At 47.6% G+C, this 21,275-nt stretch overlaps 1 protein-coding gene across 4 annotated transcripts in view; it reads right to left on the bottom strand.

Moving 5' to 3' along the window:
* pbk (PDZ binding kinase) overlaps window positions 1–12,725 on the bottom strand; it is a 31,308-nt gene extending 18,583 nt beyond the window's left edge. For 2 of the 4 annotated variants that reach the window (XM_068025695.1, XM_068025715.1), the window contains exons 1-2: window positions 12,656–12,725; window positions 903–1,015 (exon numbers count right to left, since the gene is read on the bottom strand). In XM_068025695.1, the coding sequence (XP_067881796.1) occupies window positions 903–957 (55 nt within the window). In that variant the 5' untranslated portion in view covers window positions 958–1,015; window positions 12,656–12,725. Of the gene's footprint in view, window positions 1–902; window positions 1,018–8,030; window positions 8,586–12,655 lie in introns of those variants that run through there. The other 2 variants (XM_068025703.1, XM_068025710.1) reach the window with 2 other exon arrangements.
* Window positions 12,726–21,275: the final 8,550 nt, after the last annotated feature.

Below are 21,275 nucleotides of genomic sequence, written 5' to 3'. Positions count from 1 at the left end.
CAAGAACAAATTTAAGCCACACTAGTGTAAAAGCTAAACCTTCCTCAGTTTTATGGTCACAAATTTAGTAAGAACACAAAAATTACTCCCATAAAGGGAAAAAAAAAACTTTCATTTGTGTAGCATCTTTCACAACCTCAGGCACATCCCAAAACACTTTACAGCCAATTAAGTTCTTTTGAAGTGCCAATTTGCACACAAGCTCTCACAAACAGCAAAGTGATAATGATCAGATAACCTGTTTTTGTGATGCTGACAGAGGGATAAATATTGGCCAGGTCAGCAGGGTTAACTCCCTTGCTCATCTTCAAAATAGCATCACAGGATCTTTTACATGCACCCGAGAGGGTAGATGGGGCATCGGTTTAGCATCTCATCTGAAAGTTGGTACCTCCAACAGTGCAGCACTGCCTCAGTACTACACTAAAGTATGTCTAGAATTTTGTGCTCAAGTTGTGGAATGGGACTTGAACCAACTACCTTCTGACTCAGACGAGAGTACTACTAATTGAGCCACAGCTAGCACAACTTGGAGGTAGAAATAAACACAGAAAGTACTGGAAATACTCATCAGGACAGGCAGCATCTGTGGAGAGACGAGCAGAGCTAATGTTTCTGGTCTGTGACCTTTCATCAGAAGGTCACAGACCTGAAACATTAAACTCTGCTCGTCTCTCCACAGATGCTGCCTGACCTGCTGAGTATTTCCAGCACTTTCTGTTTTTATTTCAGATTTCCAACATCCGCAGTATTTTACTTTTACAACTTAAGAGGTAGAATGTGTACAATGGTTTGAATTATGTGGTACTGCCCATTTTTCTCCACTTAAAATGTCACTGGAACCACAGAGATAAAAATTTTGTCTAACAATCAACATTTTTAATAGTTCAGTCAGTTCATACCTGATTTTTTACTTTCCTGCTGGCAAGGAGATTTGAAAGGGCAAACTTCATCCATATTTTCTATTTCAAACCAGAAGTTTCCCCAAAAAACGAATCTGTATGTCTTTCAAACACTGCAAAGAAAAAATAGTTAACAGTTTAGAAAACTCTTGGTCACTGAAGTTTCTAATAATGGCCCAGAATTTGATCGGATCATCATGTGGTATGCCACTGGTTAGACCTGTTCCTGCATTCTCAAGCTCAGTTTATTTTAGTGCTGTGATCTGATAACGGCGCAACGATGGTAACATGGCATCTGGGATCTTAGTGAATGTCGGGACCAATGAGATTAAAGGATTGAGAAATAAACCAACTGTCTCCAACAATAATTCACTACCTGAAGGAATGAGACTCCACATATCTAACTGTTTATGTTCAAAGCCAACAGAGGTTGATTAGCAGTCATCAACAATTATCACATTGCTAAAAGGATACTTATGCTATTAATTACTAGACTTGCAGTGAGTCTAGTAGGCAATTAACATGCAAATACAGCAACTTCATGAAGCTCACAGTGATATTAAGTAAGAGATCTGTTTTCACAAAGCTAGTGGAGTTGCAACACAAATCGTCTAGCAACTTGTGACGATTCCAGTCCATTATCAAAGATTTTATAGCAGAGCATTTAGAGAACAGTGGTAGAATCGAGCAGAGTCAGCATGGATTTACAAAAGGGAAATCATGCTTGACAAATCATTAGAATTCTTCGAGGATGTTACTAGTAGAGTTGATGAGGGGGGAGCCAGTGGATGTGGTTTATTTGGACTTTCAGAAGGCTTCGACAAAGTCCCACATAAGAGATTAGCATGTAAAATTAAAGTGCATGGGATTGGAGACAGTGTATTGCGATGGATAGAAAATTGGTTGGCGGACAGAAAACAAAGAGTAGGGATAAACGGGTCTTTTTCCGAATGACAGGCAGTGACTAGTGGGGTACCGCAGGGACCAGTGCTAGGACCCCAGCTATTCACAATATATATTAATGATTTAGATGAGGGAACTAAATGTAATATCTCCAAATTTGAAGATGACACAAAACTGGGTGGGAGGGCGAGTTGTCAGGAGGATGCAGAGGCGCTTCAGGGTAATTTGGACAAGTTGAGTGAGTGGGCTAATGCATGGCAGATGCACTATGTGGATAAATGTGAGGTTATCCACTTTGGTAGCAAAAACAGGAAGGCAGATTATCTGAACGGCTATAAACTGAGAGAGGGGAAACGCAGCGAGACCTGGGTGTTCTCGTACACCAGTCGCTGAAGGTAAGCATGCAGGTTCAAAAGGCGGTAAAAAAGGCAAATGGTATGTTGGCCTTCATAGCAAGAGGATTCGAGTACAGGAGCAGGGATATCTTGCTGCAATTATACAGGGCCTTGGTGAGGCCACACCTGGAATAGTGCGTGCAGTTTGGTCTCCTTATCTGAGGAAGGATGTTCTTGCTATAGAGGGAGTGCAGCGAAGGTTTACCAGACTGATTCCTGGGATAGCGGGCCTGACGTATGAGGAGAGATCGAGTCGGTTAGGATTATATTCGCTGGAGTTCAGAAGAGCAAGGGGGGATCTCATAGAAACCTATAAAATTCTAACAGGACTTGACAGGGTAGATGCAGGAAGGATGTTCCCAATGGTGGGGGAGTCCAGAACCAGGGGACATTGTCTAAGGATACGGGGTAAACCTTTCAGGACTGAGATGAGGAGAAATTTCTTCACCCAGAGAGTGGTGAGCCTGCGGAATTCACTGCCACAGAAAGCAGTTGAGGCCAAAACATTGCATGTTTTCAAGAAAGAGTTAGATATAGCTCTTGGGTCTAAAGGAATCAAAAGGTATGGAGAGAAAGCAGGAACAGGTTACTGAGTTGGATGATCAGCCATGATCATAATGAATGGCGGAACAGGCTCGAAGGGCCAAATGGCCTACTCCTGCTCCTTTTTTCTATGATTCATAATTCACAGATTATCTCTTCCTCGCCACAAATTGCAGGCTGATTTACACATCAATAATGGCATGCGTCGTTCAGATTGTTATTTTATCTGCAAATTCTGAGCCATTACCTTTGGTGGGGACAAAATAATCATTTTGATGCAAAATTTTATTGAAGTATAATTTTTAAACAATGGTTTTCTAATAATTATACCAATTAAACCAAAAGCACCCAATTTTAAAGAAAAATTATTTGAATTACTCCATTTGATCAGCGACGAATGCATGAGTAAGCTGCTACCATATCAGAGCCCAATCATACTGCCTCGAACCTTGTAACCCTCATATACATCCTTAAACAAATCTAATTACAACAAATATAAAAACCAAGAATTTACTGTCGTTGATTGTCATCAAATGATTAATACATGTGCACAGCATTCCTTCATCTGCTATTTTAGCAGAGATGATAAACTATTTACATTAACATTAACTGTTCAGTAGCTTTTAAAAGGATTGCTACTTCAAAGAAAAAGGCACGCTTAGAATTCAGGAACTCTATCATGATCATCTATTTGACAACTGTTTGTACAATAATCACAACATGGCTATGTAAAAAAATCTTAAATATTTATCAGATACTGTTATAAAGAACCAGGTAAAACAACAATTAACAGATATAGACACTACCTTTTTCAAAAAATTCACCCCGTTTATGCAAAATACAAGTTTGATTATTATACAAACATATGAAATTGAGACAGAAAAAGACAAGCTGGTCCATCAAGTCTACCCCACCCCATGATAGCCAGACTGCCTTATGGCTAAAGGGGAGGCAGTGGTATAGTGGTAATGCCACTGGACTAGTAATCCAGAGGCCTAGACTAACGCTCTGGGGACATGGGTTTGAATCCCACCACAGCAAATGATGAAATTTGAATTCAATTAAAAAATCTGGAATTAAAAGCTAATCTAATGGCAGCATCCAGCCAGGGATCAACCCTGGTTCAATGAAGAGTGCAGGAGGGCATGCCAGGAGCAGCACCAGGCATACCTACAGCTGATGAAGCTATAACACAGGACTACATGCATGCCAAACATCGTAAGCAGCATGCGATAGACAGAGCTAAGCGATCCCACAACCAACAGATCAGATCTAAGCTCTGCAGTCCTCCCACATCTAGATGTGAATGACGGTTGACAATTAAACAACTAACAGTAGGAGGAGGGTCCACAAATATCGTCATCCTCAATGATAAGAGAACCCAGAACATTAGTGCAAAAGACAAGGCTGAAGCATTTACATCCATCTCAGCCAGAAGTGCCGAGCGGATGATCCACCTTGGCCTCCTCCTGAGGGCCCCAGCATCACAGATGCCAGTCTTCAGCCAAACCAATTCACTCAGCCGAGTATCAAGAAATGGCTGAAGGCACTGGATACTGCAAAGGCTATGGGCCCTGACAACATTCCAGCAACAGTACTGAAGGCTTGCGCTCCAGAACTTGCCGCACCCTTAGCCAAGCTGTCCCAGTACAGCTACAAAATTGGCATCCACCCGGCATTATGAAAAATTGCCCAGATATGTCCTGTACACAAAAAGCAGAACAAATCCAACCCGCCCACTTATCGTCCTATCAGTCTACTCTCAATAATCAGCAAAGTGATGGAAGGGGTCTTCGACAGTGCTATCAAGCGGCACTTGCTCAGCAATAACCTGCTCACTGACGCTCAGTTAGGGTTCCACCAAGGCCACTCAGCTTAGTCACTAAGCAAGTTCAAGACAGAGATCGATAGATTTCTAGTTGCTAATGACATCACAGAATATGGGGATAGTACAAGAATATGGCATTGAGGTAGATGATCAGCCATGATCTAGAATAGCAGACCAAGCTTGAAGGGCTAAATGGCCAACTCCTGTTCCTGCGACCTCTTTACAGCCTTGGTTCAAACATTGACAAAACATCTGAATGCCAGTGGTGAGGTGAGGGCGACAGCCCTTGACATCAAGGCAGCATTTGACCAGGTATGGCATCAAGGAGCCTTAGCTAACCTGCAGTCAATGGGAATCGGGAGGGAAACTCACTGTTGGTTGGAGTTATGCCGAGCACAAAGGAAGATGGCTATGGTTGTTGGAGGTCAATCATCTCAGTCAGAGGACATCACTGAAGGAGTTCCTCAGAATTGTGTCCTCGGCCCAACCATCTTCAGCTGCTTCATCAATGACCTTCCCTCCATCATAAAGGTCAGAAGTGGGGATGTTCGCCGATGACTGTTCAGTACCATTTGCGACTCCTCAGATAATGAAGCAGCCTGTGTCGAGATGCAGCAAGACCTGGACAACTTCCAGGCTTGGGCTGATAAGTGGCAAGTAACATTTGTGCCACACAAGTGCCAGGCAATGACCATGTCAAATGAGAGCATCTAACCATCTCCCCTTTATGTTCAATGGCATTACCATCACCGAATCCCTCACTAACATCCTGGGGTTTACTACTGACCAAAAAACTAAACTGGACCAGCCACATAAATATTGTGGCTATAAGAGCAGGTCACAAGCTGGAAATTCTGCAGTGAGTAACTCCCCTCCTGTCTCCCCAGTGCCTTTCCACCACCTACATGGCACAAGTCAAGAGTGTGATGGAATATTCTCCACTTGACTGGATGGGTGAAGCTCCAACAAAACAAGAAGATCGACACCAGCCAGTACTAAGCAGCCCGCTTAATTGGCACCCCATCCACCACCTTCAACATTCTCTCCCTTCATCACTGACACAGTGGCGGCAGTGTACACCATCTATAAGATGCACTATAGCAACTCAGCAAGGCTCCTTTGACAGCACCTTCCAAACCCACGACCTCTACCTCCTAGGTAAAGGGCAGCAGACGCATGGGAACACCATCACCTGCAAGTTTCCCTCCAAGCCACACACCACCCTGACTTGGAACTATAATCGCTGTTCCTTCACTATCGTTGGGTCAGAATCCTGGAACTCCCTACCTAACAGTACTGTTGGCGAACCTACACCTCAGCGGTTCAAGAAGCCAGCTCACCCTCACCTTCTCAAGGGCAAATAGGGATGGGCAATAAATGCTGGCGTGGTCAGCGATGCCCACATCCCATGAATGAATTTTTTAAAAACGGATTTCTTCCCGCCCCCACCACAGCATGCATGCAATCTCCTGGGAAAGGGGCAAAGAAAATTATCCTGTTCGTTATTGCTGACCTTTCAGCATTATTATTTACTTATTGGAGAAAACTATTTATTTACAGAGCTAACTGTTAGACCTGGGCCACATTAACCTATCCACAGCCAAAAATAACAAGGCATGATTTATCTGTTTATAGAAACTTCACCATTTTAACATAAGTAAAACAGTAGGAAAAAGAATGCTAAAAATATTTTTCGTATTCAATCATTTAGTTTTTTAAAAAGCGTAGTTTAATTTCTCAGACTTGGCCGCACTTTAGTTTCATTTAATTGTGCAGGTCGGGTCTCCAGCTTAGCTGAATTTCTCAGGCCTCAGTTTTTCATTATATTTATAAAATGACCAGGCTAAAGGAGTTAGGTGGCACTAAATGGAAGCAGGGAGACATTGATAGATTAAATGAGTGAACAAAATTGTGGTAGATGAACTTCAATGTGGGGAAGCGAGAGGCCATGCACTTTGGACCCAAGAATGAACCAGAGTATTTTCTAAATGGAGAAGAAGCTACAAGATCTGTGCAGAAACAGAGATTCAGAAGTACATGCACAAAAACACTAAAAGCTAGTGGGGAGGTAGAAAGAAAATTGAAATCTAATGGCATTTTGTCTTTTATCTTAAATTATGTTATAGTTATTTACAGCTCAGGTTAGATCCCATCTGGAGGACTAGGACTTGGAAGAGTGTTTGATTTCTCTGCTCGAGCCTCTCCTGTTGGGCTTGACTTCTGGGATTCTGATTCGATTTCCACTCCTAAACCAGAATTAGTTCACTTTTTGTTCCAGAAACAGCCCAGGAAAAGGAACTGAGCAAGAGCCAAGCACCGTTTCCTGCTCCCGCCCTGAACTGGAAAACTTTATTAACTTTGCTTCCAATTTCCACCCTTCTCTCACCTTTACATGGTCCATCTCTGACACTTCCCTTCCCCGACTTCTCTGTCTCCATCTCTGGGGATAGGTTGTCTACTAATATCCATTATAAGCCCACCGACTCCCACAGCTACCTCGGCTACACTTTTTCACACCCTACCTCCTGTAAAGACTCCATTCCATTCTCCCAGTTTCTCCGTCGCATCTGCTCTGATGATGCTACCTTCCATGACGGTGCTTCTGATATGACCTCCTTTTTCCTCAACTGAGGATTTCCCCCCACAGTGGATGACAGGGCCCTCAACCGGGTCCGGCCCATTCCCCGCACCTCTACCCTCACCCCTCCCTCCCAGAACCGTGCCAGGGTTCCCCTTGTCCTCACTTTTCACCCCATCAGCCTCCATATCCAAAGGATCATCATCCGCCATTTCCGCCACCTCCAGCGTGATGCCACTACCAGTCGCATCTTCCTCTCCCTCCCCGTCAGCATTCCGAAGGGATCGTTCCCTCCGCGACACCCTGGTCCACTCCTCCATTACCCCCACCACCTCGTCCCCATCCCATGGCACCTTCCCCTGCAATCGCAGGAGGTGTAATACCTGCCCATTTACCTCCACTCTCCTCACTATCCCAGGCCTCAAACACTCCTTTCAGGTGAAGCAGCGATTTACTTGTACTTCTTTCAATGTAGTATACTGTATTCGCTGCTCAGTGTGGTCTCCTCTACATTGGGGAGACCAAGCGCAGACTGGATGACCGCTTTGTAGAACATCTCCGCTCAGTCCGCAAGCAGGACCCTGAGCTTCCGGTTGCTTGCCATTTCAACACTCCCCCCTGCTCTCATGCTCACATCTCTGTCCTAGGATTGATGCAGTGTTCCAGTGAACATCAACGCAAGCTCGAGGAACAGCATCTCATCTACCGATTAGGCACACTACAGCCTGCCGGACTGAACATTGAGTTCAATAATTTCAGAGCATGACGGGCCCCCCATTTTACTTTCATTTTTAGTTATTTTTTTCTTTGTTTTTACATTCTTTTTTACAATCTTTTTTTGCATTTATTTCATTTCATCTTAGTTTGTTCAGTTTGCTTACCCACTGTTTTTTTTCAGGTTTGCACTTGCTGCTGTTCAATATTCAGTGTATTAACACCTAATCTGTACTAATGCTTTGTCTTTCAACACACCATTAACATATTGTTTGCCTTTGCTCCATGACCTTTTGGTCAGCGATGTGCCTGGTCCAATCTAGACCTCCTTTGTTATCTCTTGCCCCACCCCCACCTCAATTGCTTATAACCTGTGGCTTTTCTAATATTTGTCAGTTCCGAAGAAGGGTCACTGACCCTAAATGTTAACTCGGCTTCTCTTTTCACAAATGCTGCCAGACTTGCTGAGTGGTTCCAGCATTTCTTGTTTTTATTATAGGGGAAACATGTTCCCAGACTCGGTCTGGAGTCCATTTCAGGACCTACTCTGACTCAATTAACATTCACAGTGCGCCTGGGCTCTGCTCTCACTCCCGGCTTCATTCAATCACCAAACTGTGGTTGTTTGGAAATGGGAAAAGCCATGAACAGTGAGGGCTTGGCACAGAGTGGAGTTGCCCCCTAAACCCACCCCACAGGGCGGTTAACAATAAGCCTTTTCTACACCAACCCCCTCTGGGCGTTTTACAATGACCCAGATGATACCCTCCCCCCCGGCACGGTTAACAATGACCCGGAAGTTTCCCCCTCCCCCGGGACGGTTAACAATGAACCGGCCGTTTCCTCCTCCCCACCCCCACGACGGTTAACACTGACCCGGCCGTTTCCTCCTCCCCACCCCCGGGACGGTTAACACTGACCCGGCCGTTTCCTCCTCCTCCCCACCCCCGGAACGGTTAACAATGACCCGGCCGTTTCCTCCTCCCCACCCCCGGGACGGTTAACGCTGACCCGGCCGTTTCCTCCTCCCCACCCCCGGGACTGTTAACGCTGACCCGGCCGTTTCCTCCTCCCCACCCCCGGGACGGTTAACACTGACCCGGCTGTTTCCTCCTCCTCCCCACCCCCGGGACGGTTAACACTGACCCGGCCGTTTCCTCCTCCTCCCCACCCCCGGGACGGTTAACACTGACCCGGCCGTTTCCTCCTCCTCCCCACCCCCGGGACGGTTAACACTGACCCGGCCGTTTCCTCCTCCTCCCCACCCCCGGGACGGTTAACAATGACCCGGCCGTTTCCCCCTCCCCACCCTCGGGACGGTTAACAATGACCCGGTCGTTTCCTCCTCCCCCGGGACGGTTAACACTGACCCGGCCGTTTCCTCCTCCCCACCCCCGGGACGGTTAACAATGACCCGGCCGTTTCCCCCTCCCCACCCCCGGGACGGTTAACACTGACCCGGCCGTTTCCCCCTCCCCACCCCCGGGACGGTTAACACTGACCCGGCCGTTTCCCCCTCCCCACCCCCGGGACGGTTAACACTGACCCGGCCGTTTCCTCCTCCCCACCCCCGGGACGGTTAACAATGACCCGGCAGTTTCCTCCTCCCCACCCCCGGGACGGTTAACAATGACCCGGCCGTTTCCCCCTCCCCTCCCCCGGGACGGTTAACACTGACCCGGCCGTTTCCTCCTCCCCACCCCCGGGACGGTTAACAATGACCCGGCCGTTTCCCCCTCCCCACCCCCGGGACGGTTAACACTGACCCGGCCGTTTCCCCCTCCCCACCCCCGGGACGGTTAACACTGACCCGGCCGTTTCCCCCTCCCCACCCCCGGGACGGTTAACACTGACCCGGCCGTTTCATCCTCCCCACCCCCGGGACGGTTAACACTGACCCGGCCGTTTCCTCCTCCCCACCCCCGGGACGGTTAACACTGACCCGGCCGTTTCCTCCTCCCCACCCCCGGGACGGTTAACAATGACCCGGCCGTTTCCTCCTCCCCACCCCCGGGACGGTTAACACTGACCCGGCCGTTTCCCCCTCCCCCGGGACAGTTAACACTGACCGGGCCGTTTCCCCTCCCCACCCCCGGGATGGTTAACACTGACCCGGCCGTTTCCCCCTCCCCCGGGACGGTTAACAATGATCCGGCCGTTTCCCCCTCCCCCGGGACGGTTAACACTGACCCGGCCATTTCCTCCTCCCCACCCCCGGGACGGTTAACACTGACCCGGCCGTTTCCCCCTCCCCCGGGACGGTTAACACTGACCCGGCCGTTTCCTCCTCCCCACCCCCGGGACGGTTAACAATGACCCGGCCGTTTCCCCCTCCCCCGGGACGGTTAACACTGACCCGGCCGTTTCCTCCTCCCCACCCCCGGGACAGTTAACAATGACCCGGCCGTTTCCCCCTCCCCCGGGACGGTTAACACTGACCCAGCCGTTTCCCCCTCCCCACCCCCGGGATGGTTAACACTGACCCGGCCGTTTCCCCTCCCCACCCCCGGGATGGTTAACACTGACCCGGCCGTTTCCCCCTCCCCCGGGACGGTTAACACTGACCCAGCCGTTTCCCCCTCCCCACCCCCGGGACGGTTAACACTGACCGGGCCGTTTCCTCCTCCCCACCCCCGGGACGGTTAACAATGACCCGGCCGTTTCCCCCTCCCCACCCCCGGGACGGTTAACACTGACCCGGCCGTTTCCCCCTCCCCCGGGACGGTTAACACTGACCCGGCCGTTTCCCCCTCCCCACCCCCGGGATGGTGAACACTGACCCGGCCGTTTCCTCCTCCCCACCCCCGGGATGGTTAACAATGACCCGGCCGTTTCCCCCTCCCCACCCCCGGGATGGTTAACACTGACCGGGCCGTTTCCCCCTCCCCACCCCCGGGACGGTTAACAATGACCCGGCCGTTTCCCCCTCCCCACCCCCGGGATGGTGAACACTGACCCGGCCGTTTCCTCCTCCCCACCCCCGGGATGGTTAACAATGACCCGGCCGTTTCCCCCTCCCCACCCCCGGGATGGTTAACACTGACCGGGCCGTTTCCCCCTCCCCACCCCCGGGACGGTTAACAATGACCCGGCCGTTTCCTCCTCCCCACCCCCGGGACGGTTAACACTGACCCGGCCGTTTCCTCCTCCCCACCCCCGGGACGGTTAACACTGACCCGGCCGTTTCCCCCTCCCCCGGGACGGTTAACACTGACCCGGCCGTTTCCTCCTCCCCACCCCCGGGACGGTTAACACTGACCCGGCCGTTTCCCCCTCCCCACCCCCGGGACGGTTAACACTGACCCGGCCGTTTCCCCCTCCCCCGGGACGGTTAACACTGACCGGGCCGTTTCCCCCACCCCCGGGACGGTTAACACTGACCCGGCCGTTTCCCCCACCCCTCCCCCGGGACGGTGAACACTGACCCGGCCGTTTCCCCCTCCCCACCCCCGGGACGGTTAACACTGACCCGGCCGTTTCCCCCTCCCCCGGGACGGTTAACACTGACCCGGCCGTTTCCTCCTCCCCACCCCCGGGACGGTTAACACTGACCCGGCCGTTTCCCCCTCCCCACCCCCGGGACGGTTAACACTGACCCGGCCGTTTCCCCCTCCCCACCCCCGGGATGGTTAACAATGACCCGGCCGTTTCCCCCTCCCCACCCCCGGGATGGTTAACACTGACCGGGCCGTTTCCCCCTCCCCACCCCCGGGACGGTTAACAATGACCCGGCCGTTTCCTCCTCCCCACCCCCGGGACGGTTAACACTGACCCGGCCGTTTCCTCCTCCCCACCCCCGGGACGGTTAACACTGACCCGGCCGTTTCCCCCTCCCCACCCCCGGGACGGTTAACACTGACCCGGCCGTTTCCCCCTCCCCCGGGACGGTTAACACTGACCGGGCCGTTTCCCCCACCCCCGGGACGGTTAACACTGACCCGGCCGTTTCCCCCTCCCCACCCCCGGGACGGTGAACACTGACCCGGCCGTTTCCCCCACCCCTCCCCCGGGACGGTTAACACTGACCCGGCCGTTTCCCCCTCCCCCGGGACGGTTAACACTGACCCGGCCGTTTCCCCCTCCCCACCCCCGGGACGGTTAACACTGACCGGGCCGTTTCCCCCACCCCCGGGACGGTTAACACTGACCGGGCCGTTTTCCCCACCCCCGGGACGGTTAACACTGACCCGGCCGTTTCCCCCACCCCTCCCCCGGGACGGTGAACACTGACCCGGCCGTTTCCCCCTCCCCCGGGACGGTTAACACTGACCGGGCCGTTTCCCCCACCCCCGGGACGGTTAACACTGACCGGGCCGTTTCCCCCACCCCCGGGACGGTTAACACTGACCGGGCCGTTTCCCCCACCCCCGGGACGGTTAACACTGACCGGGCCGTTTCCCCCACCCCCGGGACGGTTAACACTGACCCGGCCGTTTCCCCCTCCCCCGGGACGGTTAACACTGACCCGGCCGTTTCCCCCACCCCCGGGACGGTTAACACTGACCCGGCCGTTTCCCCCTCCCCACCCCCGGGACGGTTAACACTGACCCGGCCGTTTCCCCCACCCCACCCCCGGGACGGTTAACACTGACCGGGACGGTTAACACTGACCCGGCCGTTTCCCCCACCCCCGGGACGGTTAACACTGACCCGGCCGTTTCCCCCTCCCCACCCCCGGGACGGTTAACACTGACCCGGCCGTTTCCCCCACCCCCGGGACGGTTAACACTGACCCGGCCGTTTCCCCCTCCCCACCCCCGGGACGGTTAACACTGACCCGGCCGTTTCTCACCTTCTCGCGCCGCTCAGCCGATTTGAAATCCCTCAATGCACCACGGGAACGATGGGGATATGACGGCTGGGCTTCCGCGCATGCGTGCGCCTGGGAGCTGGCAGGTTGGAGTAGTTGTTGTTGATGATGTTCTGCTTTTGGCGTTGTAGATTCAAGTTCATCGCTGTTCCATTCATTACAGAGCTTGAGTTCACAAAGAAGAGGAGTAAAGGGCAGAGGTTTACAGTGGACGTCTGTAATTCAGATCTGTTGCACTTTGGGATTAGCTCATATTCTGGCAATATGAATTGCAATTTAGAATGTCACTCTCCCTCTTCAGAAAATCACAGAATAATTACAGATGTAGTCGGTCATTCAGACCAGATTAATTTATCTATCCAGGGAAACACTTCATTGATGACTGTATCCACGTTGTTTCCTGCCCTCGTCCCAAACGTGAAAACTTCAATTTTGCTTCCAATTTCCACCCTTCTCTCACCTTTACATGGTCTATTTCCAACACTTCCCTTCCTCGACTTCTCTGTCTCCATCTCTGGGAATAGAGTGTCCACTAATATTCATTATAAACCCACCGAGTCCCACAGCTACCTCCACTACACTTGCTCACACCTGCTTTCTGTAATGACTGTTCCATTCTCCCATTTTCTCTATCTCTGACGCATCTGTTCTGATGATGCAACCTTCCACAACAGCGCTTCTGTTTTGTCTTCCTTTTTCCTCAACTGAGGACTCCCCCCCCCACTGTGGTTGGCAGAGCCCTCAACTGTGTCCAACCCATTTCCCACAGTTCTGCCCTCACCCCTTCCCCTCCCTCTCAGAACTGCAAAAGGGTTCCCCTTGTACTCACTCGACACCCCACCAGCCTACACATCCAAAGGATCATGTTCTGCCATTTCCGTCACTTCCATCGTGATGCCACCACCAAACACATCTTCCTTACCCTCCCCTGTCAGCATTCCAAAGGGATCGTTTCCCTCTGTGACACCCTGGTCCACTTCTCCATCACCCCCGACGCCTCATCCCCTTCCCACAGCACCTTCCCATGCAATCACAGGAGGTGTAATACCTGCCCTTTTACCTCCTCTCTCCTCACCCTCCAAGGCCCCAAACACTCCTTCTCGGTGAAGCAGCAATTTACTTTTACTTCTTTCAATTGAGTATACTGTATTCTCTGCTCACAATACAGTCACCTCTACACTGGGGAGACCAAATGCAGACTGGTTGACCGCTTTGCAGAATACCTCTGCTCAGTCCACAAGCATGACCCTGAGCTTCCATTTCAATACCCCCTGCGCGCCTCCCCCCCCACCCTCCACTCTCATGCCCACATTTTTGTTCTTGGCCTACTGCAGTGTTCCAGTGAACATCAATGCAAGCTCGAGGAAAAGCACCTCATTTTCCGATTAGGCATTCTACTGTCTTCCGGGCTGAACATTGAGTTCAATAATTTCGGAGCATGACCACACCATTAGCACGCTTCCTTTGCCTTTGCCCCATGACCACCTTGTCAGTTAATGTCTCTCCCGCCCTCTGCCCTATCACACACCATCCCTTTTGTTCTCTTTCCCCCACCCCCACACCTCCGCTTCACTTGCTTAAAACCTATTACATTTCTAACCTTTGCCAGTTCTGATGAAAGGTCACAGACTTGAAACCCTAACTCTGCTTCTCTCTCCACAGATGCTGCTTGACCTGCTAAGTATTTCCAGCACTTTCTGTTTTTATCCTAAAGTAACTGTTTACTAGTGTCATGATCCAGTCTTTTTTTCTCTCTCTCGGAAATATGTGGTGTGTCTTTAGGACAGCAAAGGATCAGTACTGCTTTAAGAACAAGCAGGCCTCAGGAGTTACCAGGAAGGTGCACTTTGGTTGCCGTTGGACACAACCATACAGAGAAGGAACCAATGAGCTTCAGAGGGTGCATCCTGGTTGCCTTGGATACAGCCAATCGGACTGAGTATCGAAAGATATTTTGTTATAATTTAATTTTGAACTGGCTTTAGTGGAAACAGGCAGTTCTAACAGAGGACACAGACAGACTGCTGTGTGTTAGCACCTGAAAGGAGTGCTCTCAGACCATTTAAACTGAAGGAAGAGAATATAGTCTGCTTATTTATTATTCTGTCTCAAAATTCTAAAAAGACAAGCCAAAACAGAGATCTCTGGTAATTTAAACTGAAGGACGAGAAGTTAGACTGTGACAATCTTTTATCCCTCAAAAATTCTAAAGCCAAAGTGATTTATTAAAAAGTGTTTGCAAGTTACTTGTAGAAATTCATCACTGGGGAAGGAAAGCATCAATTTCGACTCCTGGATTAGACTACAGACTGTTCTATTGTTGAAGAATCTTTTTTCCCCATCGGACGGCTGTGAGGACTTCAAGCAATCTTGGACTGTTCCACATCCAGCAGGAGTGTAAATCTGCAAGGACTCTAATTTTTTCTATTTTTAACTGTTGTTTATATCTTAGTAGTGTTTAAGAATTTAGTTTTTCTAATTAAGCAGTTAATTGTTGATTTAAAGACACCTGGTTTGGTTAGCCCCATTCGGGGCTTAATAGATGGTACAATTTGGCTGGGTCTATCTTTAATTTGGAAAATTTAAAATGATATATTAGGAGATCTGTCGAGGGACGGGATTGAGTTAACAGTGCGTTTCTCCCACCACAATCAGAATCGGATATTTTGATTAGGGGCTTTGACTGGAGTAGTCAGTCGTAACACTAGTTTGAACCCAAGCCCCCTTTTTTTATTCACGTGTGGGATATTTAGCATCGCTGATGAGGCCAGCATTTATTGCTCATTCCTGATTGTCCTTGAGAAGGTTGTGGTGAGCAGCCTTCTTGAACCACTGCAGTCCATGTTGTAACGAAAGTGTTTCCATTTTTTTTTATATTTTATTTTTTGAAAACTTGTGTCAAAACTGAAAAGATTCTATGGATTTGTTTTTTTTAAACAGGTTTACCGAAAGGACACTTGAGATGTTTGAAAGCTACCTGTGCTGGAAATCATCTGCTTTGGGCTCAGTAAACATCAGAACCCTTGTTGACCTGGGGATAAATGGTTACAGAGAAGCCACATGTCAAGGTTTATGGAGGTCAGGAGGTCGACTCTCTGTTTGGGGGGGTTGGATATTTTCAGAGGTGTGAACTGTTTGAAGACAGCTGGTGTTTTCCTGCCAAGAAAAAAAGAAACCATCCAGCTCACCTCCTTCTCTACCTCTGAAGAAATCCTGCAAAGATCCAGTATGGGAGAGCTAAAATTCCTGGTGCTGCAAAACTCCTGAGAAGCTGAAAAAGTCCTGTGATTCAAGTTTGTGCTGGTAGAAAGCCCTGATGCCACATTTCTCCTATAAAGCCTACTAGAATAATTCTTGACGTCTCCAGAACGGACTGCTTCTGAAACGATCCCAGTGACCTGTCTCCCCAAGACCAAAAAAAAGGAACAACTGACTTCCTTCCATAGCTTCTCTTTTTTTCGTCAACAATTAGCAAATATTTGGCCAAAGTAGTCTTTTTTTTGGTAACAGACCTCTGCAGAGAGAATTTCTGTATTTTTTCAATGTGTGTCTGAGTATAATTGGGGAATTTAAAAAATGGAACTTTCATATTTCAATCTATGTGTTAATGCTTTGCTTCATTACTGGTTAAGTCTTGTTTATAATAAACTGATCATTTTGCTGTTTATTAAAGAAACTTGGTTGGTGTATTTTATTCTGGGATAAAAAATAGAGCATATGATTGGCTGTGATTGTAAACATTTAAATGTATGTTGTGACCTGTGGAGAAGTGGAACTAGAAAAGACTTGCAGATTGATAGGTAAATTGGCCATTAGCAATTGCCCCTAGTATAAGTAGGTGGTAGGGAAATATAGGGACAGGTGGGGATGTGGTAGGAATATGGAATTAGTGTAGTGTAAATGGGTGGGTGGTTGATGGTCGGCACAGACTCGGTGGGCCGAAGGGCCTGTTTCAGTGCTGTATCTCTAAACTAAACTAAACTAAAAGACAGTGCATTCCTCCCGCCTCGATCTTAACAATGTAGTGTAGGTACATCCGCAGTACAGTTAGGAAGGGAGTTGCAGGATTTGAACCAGAGACAGTGAAGCAGTGGTGATTTAGTCCTAAGTCAGGATGGTGTGTGACTTAGAGGGGAACTTGCAGGTGATGGTGTTCCCATGTGTCTGATGCCCTTATCTTTCTAGGTGGTATGATCTTTCAAAACTCTTCAGGAATTGTCCCCTTGGACTGGAAAATTGCCAATGCCACTACACTATTTAATAAAGGTAAGAGAGGTTGGTTGGCATCCTTTCATCTCAGAAAGATGATGGACAAGCAGCAAACAATCCGTTTAGGTGGGGTGTCTTCTCTTGATGCACCTTTGCTGATGGCTATGAAGGTCAATCCTTGGGAGGCAGGTAAGAGAGAAAATTAGGAAATTATAGCCTTCTTAGCCTAACTTCTGTTGTGGGGAAGTTACTAGAATCTATTATTGGGGGCAGAGTGGCTGAACACTTGGACAAACATGACTGATCAGAGAGAGCCAGTATGGATTTGTAAAGGATAAGTCATGTCTAATGAACCAAGTTGAATTTTTTTAAGGTATATAATGGAGTTTCTATGGATGTTATTTATATGGACTTCCAGAAGGCATTCAGTAAGATTCAACATAAAGACTTTTAACAAAAGTGAGAGTACATAGAATTGGAGGCAGTCTACTGACATGGGTAGAGAATTGTTTCGATGGTAAGGGACAGAGTTTAGGGATAATGGGTGTGTACTCCAATTGGCAGGACATGACCAATGGTGTCCCTCAGGGATCTGTGCTGGGGTTTAGCTATTCATTATATCTATAATTGGCTTGAATGAAGGAATAGAGAGTCATAATAATCCTGGATTTCTGATGACACCAAGTTAGGTCACACAGTAAATACTGTAGTTGGGAGCAGCAAGTTGGAAAGAGACATTGATTAACTGAGTGGGCAAAACTGTGGCAGATGGCGTTCAATGTATTGAGATGTGAGATCATCCACTTTGGACCTAAGACAGATCAGAGCATTTTTCCAAATGATAAGATAGGAACTGCAGAAGAGCTGAGAGATTTAGAGGACTGAATACAGAAATCATTAAAAGCTAGTGTTAGGTACAAAAAATAATTTAAAAGGTTAGTGGAATGTTGACCTTTGTCTCAAGAGGACTGGAATACTGTTATATAAAGCTCTGGTTAGACTCCAGTGTACAATTTTGGGTGCCACACCTCAGGAAGGATATATTGACCTTGGAGGAGCCAATGCAGATGCAGTTTCTCCATATTGTTAACTGATTAAAAAAGGTTAAATTATGATGACAGGTTTCATAGACAAGGCTTGTATTCCCTGGAGTAGAGAAGATTAAGTGGTGATCTTGTTGAGCTGTTTGATTAAAGCATTTAGATAAATAGGTAGGATAGATAAAGGGACACTATTTCCTCTGGTGGGGGTTCTAGTGAAGTGATTTATGACTTTAACCCCTTGTAGGGACTAAACCAAATCAGGAGCACATCCCCACGAATCTCCCTTAAACAAGTTCAAACCAGACAAATTCTCAGACACTTATTTGGGTCCAAAGAATTGCACTAGCTTTCCCTCAAGGAAAGAAAACCAACAGAGAATTTTACCATTTTTCAGATAGCCAACTTTAAATATTTTTATGGCTAAGTCATAAATATCCCAGATATTATAAGGGTCTGGGGAACTCTCTTCAATTCCTATCTCTCCACTTAAAGAGTTGTATACAGAATACTAGCTGAGATGATTTATTAAATTTTATATATTTATTAAAGAATTTAACATGCAATAAACTTCTTAAGTGGATAAGTATATCACAATATCAAACATTACTGAGAGATGTAACACATTCTTATTTCTAACATAGAATCCAAAGTTTGACCTTGCTAATGTTACAGCAAAATTATCTTAGAATATCCATCAAAATTTAAAGTAAACTTGTACCTTAATTCCCCGAATAAGGCATGGAATGAGATGTTTGAGGATTCAACACTCCTAAGTGTTTGCTTCATAACCTTGTATTTTTATACCATTTTAAGGTGTCATCTGACTTTTGCTTTAGATGTGACCTTTCTCTGTTCCCTTTTAAAATCTATATCTTTAATTTAATGTTTTACTGGAATTTGAAGTTTGTGAACTTTTATCTGGTCAAAATGTTCATAACTGTGTTTATCTGACCTCTCTTATTCCTGTGATTACATTCCATTTATTGTTAATTACCCTTTCCATGGTGCTCCAAAGCAACCTCCAGAGCCGACCTGTCTGAACAACAACCCCATAAACCAATTAGCTTTTATTGCTACCTCTTACTGAGGTCACACAGGATATTTCAATGCGTGTGTTTATCTCCCAAGCCCCTGGTAACAGAAATTCTATTCTAACAGAGACCTTGAAATGTTTGACTCTACCATCTTAAAGGAGAACTTCAGTGAACTCTGAAAACTAACCATTTATTCAATCTTTAACTCTAAAGGCATAATACACTATTTCCAAATTCTACTTAATCAAGCCCATTATACCTTCATCCCAGAACAAGGGGGCATCACCTTAAAATTAGCACTAGGCTGTTCAGAGATGATATCAGGAAGCCCTTCTCCTCCAAAAAGCTGTTGAGGCTAGATCGATAGAAAATAAGAAAACCGAAATTGATAAAAATGCTAGGCAAGGGTATTAGGGGTATGGGACCAAGACAGGTAGATGGAGTTAAAATATAGATCAACCACAATTTAATTGAATGGCAGAATAAGCTCAAATAGCTAAATGGTCTACTCATCTTCCTATTTTCCGAAGGCCCTTGTGTTCATATCTCTCCATAGCCTCACTGCTTCCCATCACTATAATTTCTTCCAGCACTGCAACCTTCTGAGAATTCTATGTTCCTCCAATTCTGGCCTCTTGTACATTCCTGACTTCCTTGGCCCTACCATTGGCAGCTGTGCTTCAATGTTTAGGTCCTAAGTGCTGGAATTCCCTCCATAAATCTTTCCATCTCCTGACCTCTCTCCTCTAAGATGCTTCTTAAAACCTAATTCTGTGCAAGCTTTTGGTTTCCTGTTCTTTGGCTCAGTAACAATTTTTGTCTGATTATGCTCATGTGAACCTCCTTGGGATGTTTTACTACGCTAAAGGCACTATATAAATTGACCGTTTTTGTATATTTTCCAATCTTAAGTATCTTTATAAGATCATGGCTGGAATTTAATGGCGAGGTGGTGTCCTGCCCACCTGCTGGAAAGCTGGGGGTGAGCTGGCCGACAAGCCACACTGCTATTTTGTATGGCTCAGGCCTTTAATTGGCTTCAGTCGGGGCTTGCTCTGTCTTGCATTCTACTATTTTGACTGTGGTACGAGATAAAGGCCTGCTCAGGTCAGGAAAAAAACACCCGACCCAAACCCGATAGAACCACATCGGACACTAGCCCGACCCAGCCCGAGTCCCTCCATTTTTTCCTGCGCAAGACCAGACCCGAGCCCGACCCACCCACTGGAATGTTCACTTCACCTACCTTCCAATTCCGAATCTGCAGGAAGCTGCAACATGAGCGTGATGGCGTCATAGAGACGCTCACTTGCTCACTGCGCAGACTCAGTTTGCCTCCTTGACATCCCGGACTCCCAGCTCAGGTAGGCTTTTCAACTTTTGACACTTACTAAACTCAACTTCCCAGCAGAGTAAAATGTAATACTTACTGCGTGTGTCCGACCCGACCCAGCCCGGCCCGACCTGAACCCAAAAACCGGACCTGGAAGAGCAACCCGACCCGACTCAAACCTGACACATGTTGTCAGGTCCCGTCAAGTGTGGGTCGGGTAGCAGGCCTTTAGTACAAGATTCTATCAACTTTTTTGATTGTTGCTCTGCATTAGTTAGACATGTTGAGTGTCAAGTCTACTAAAACTCTTAAGACACTTTTAATTTTAGTGCCATCCATTTTCCTTTCTACATGCAGTACTTTATACTTGTCTGCATTACATTTCATTTGCTAAGGCATACAAAGCAGCGAAAACTAGTGGTAGGCCAGAGGATTGGGAATATTTTAGGAACCAGCAGCGGATGACTAAAAAGCTAATAAAGAGGGAGAAAATTGAATATGAAAGTAAATTGGCAAGAAATATAAAAACAAACAGCAAGAACTTCTATGGGTTTATAAAAAGAGAGTAGCTAAAGTGAGCGTGGGACCCTTGGAGGATGTGACTGGAGAATTGATAATGGAGAACAGGGAAACGGCAGATAATTTAAACCAATATTTTCAGTCTTCACAGTGGAGGACACTACAAACATCCCACAGATATCAGATAAGTAAGGAGCTAATGGGAGGAAAGATCTTGTAACTGTCTCTATCACGAGAGACAAAGTGTTTTGCAAACTAATGGGACTAAAGGCAGACAAGTTGCCAGGACCTGATGGCCTGCATCCAAGGGTTTTAAAGGAAGTGGCTACAGAGATAGTGAAGGCATTGGTTGAAATATTCCAGAGCTCACTGGATTCCGGGAGAGTCACAGCAGATTGGAAAACCATTAATGTGACACCCCTGTTCAAGGAGGGAGGGAGACAAAAAGCAGGAAACTATCGGCC

Source organism: Heterodontus francisci, chromosome 3, assembly GCF_036365525.1.
Source record: "Heterodontus francisci isolate sHetFra1 chromosome 3, sHetFra1.hap1, whole genome shotgun sequence".
In the NCBI taxonomy this organism is placed as follows: domain Eukaryota; kingdom Metazoa; phylum Chordata; class Chondrichthyes; order Heterodontiformes; family Heterodontidae; genus Heterodontus; species Heterodontus francisci.
This window is presented reverse-complemented; position numbering and strand designations above follow the sequence as displayed.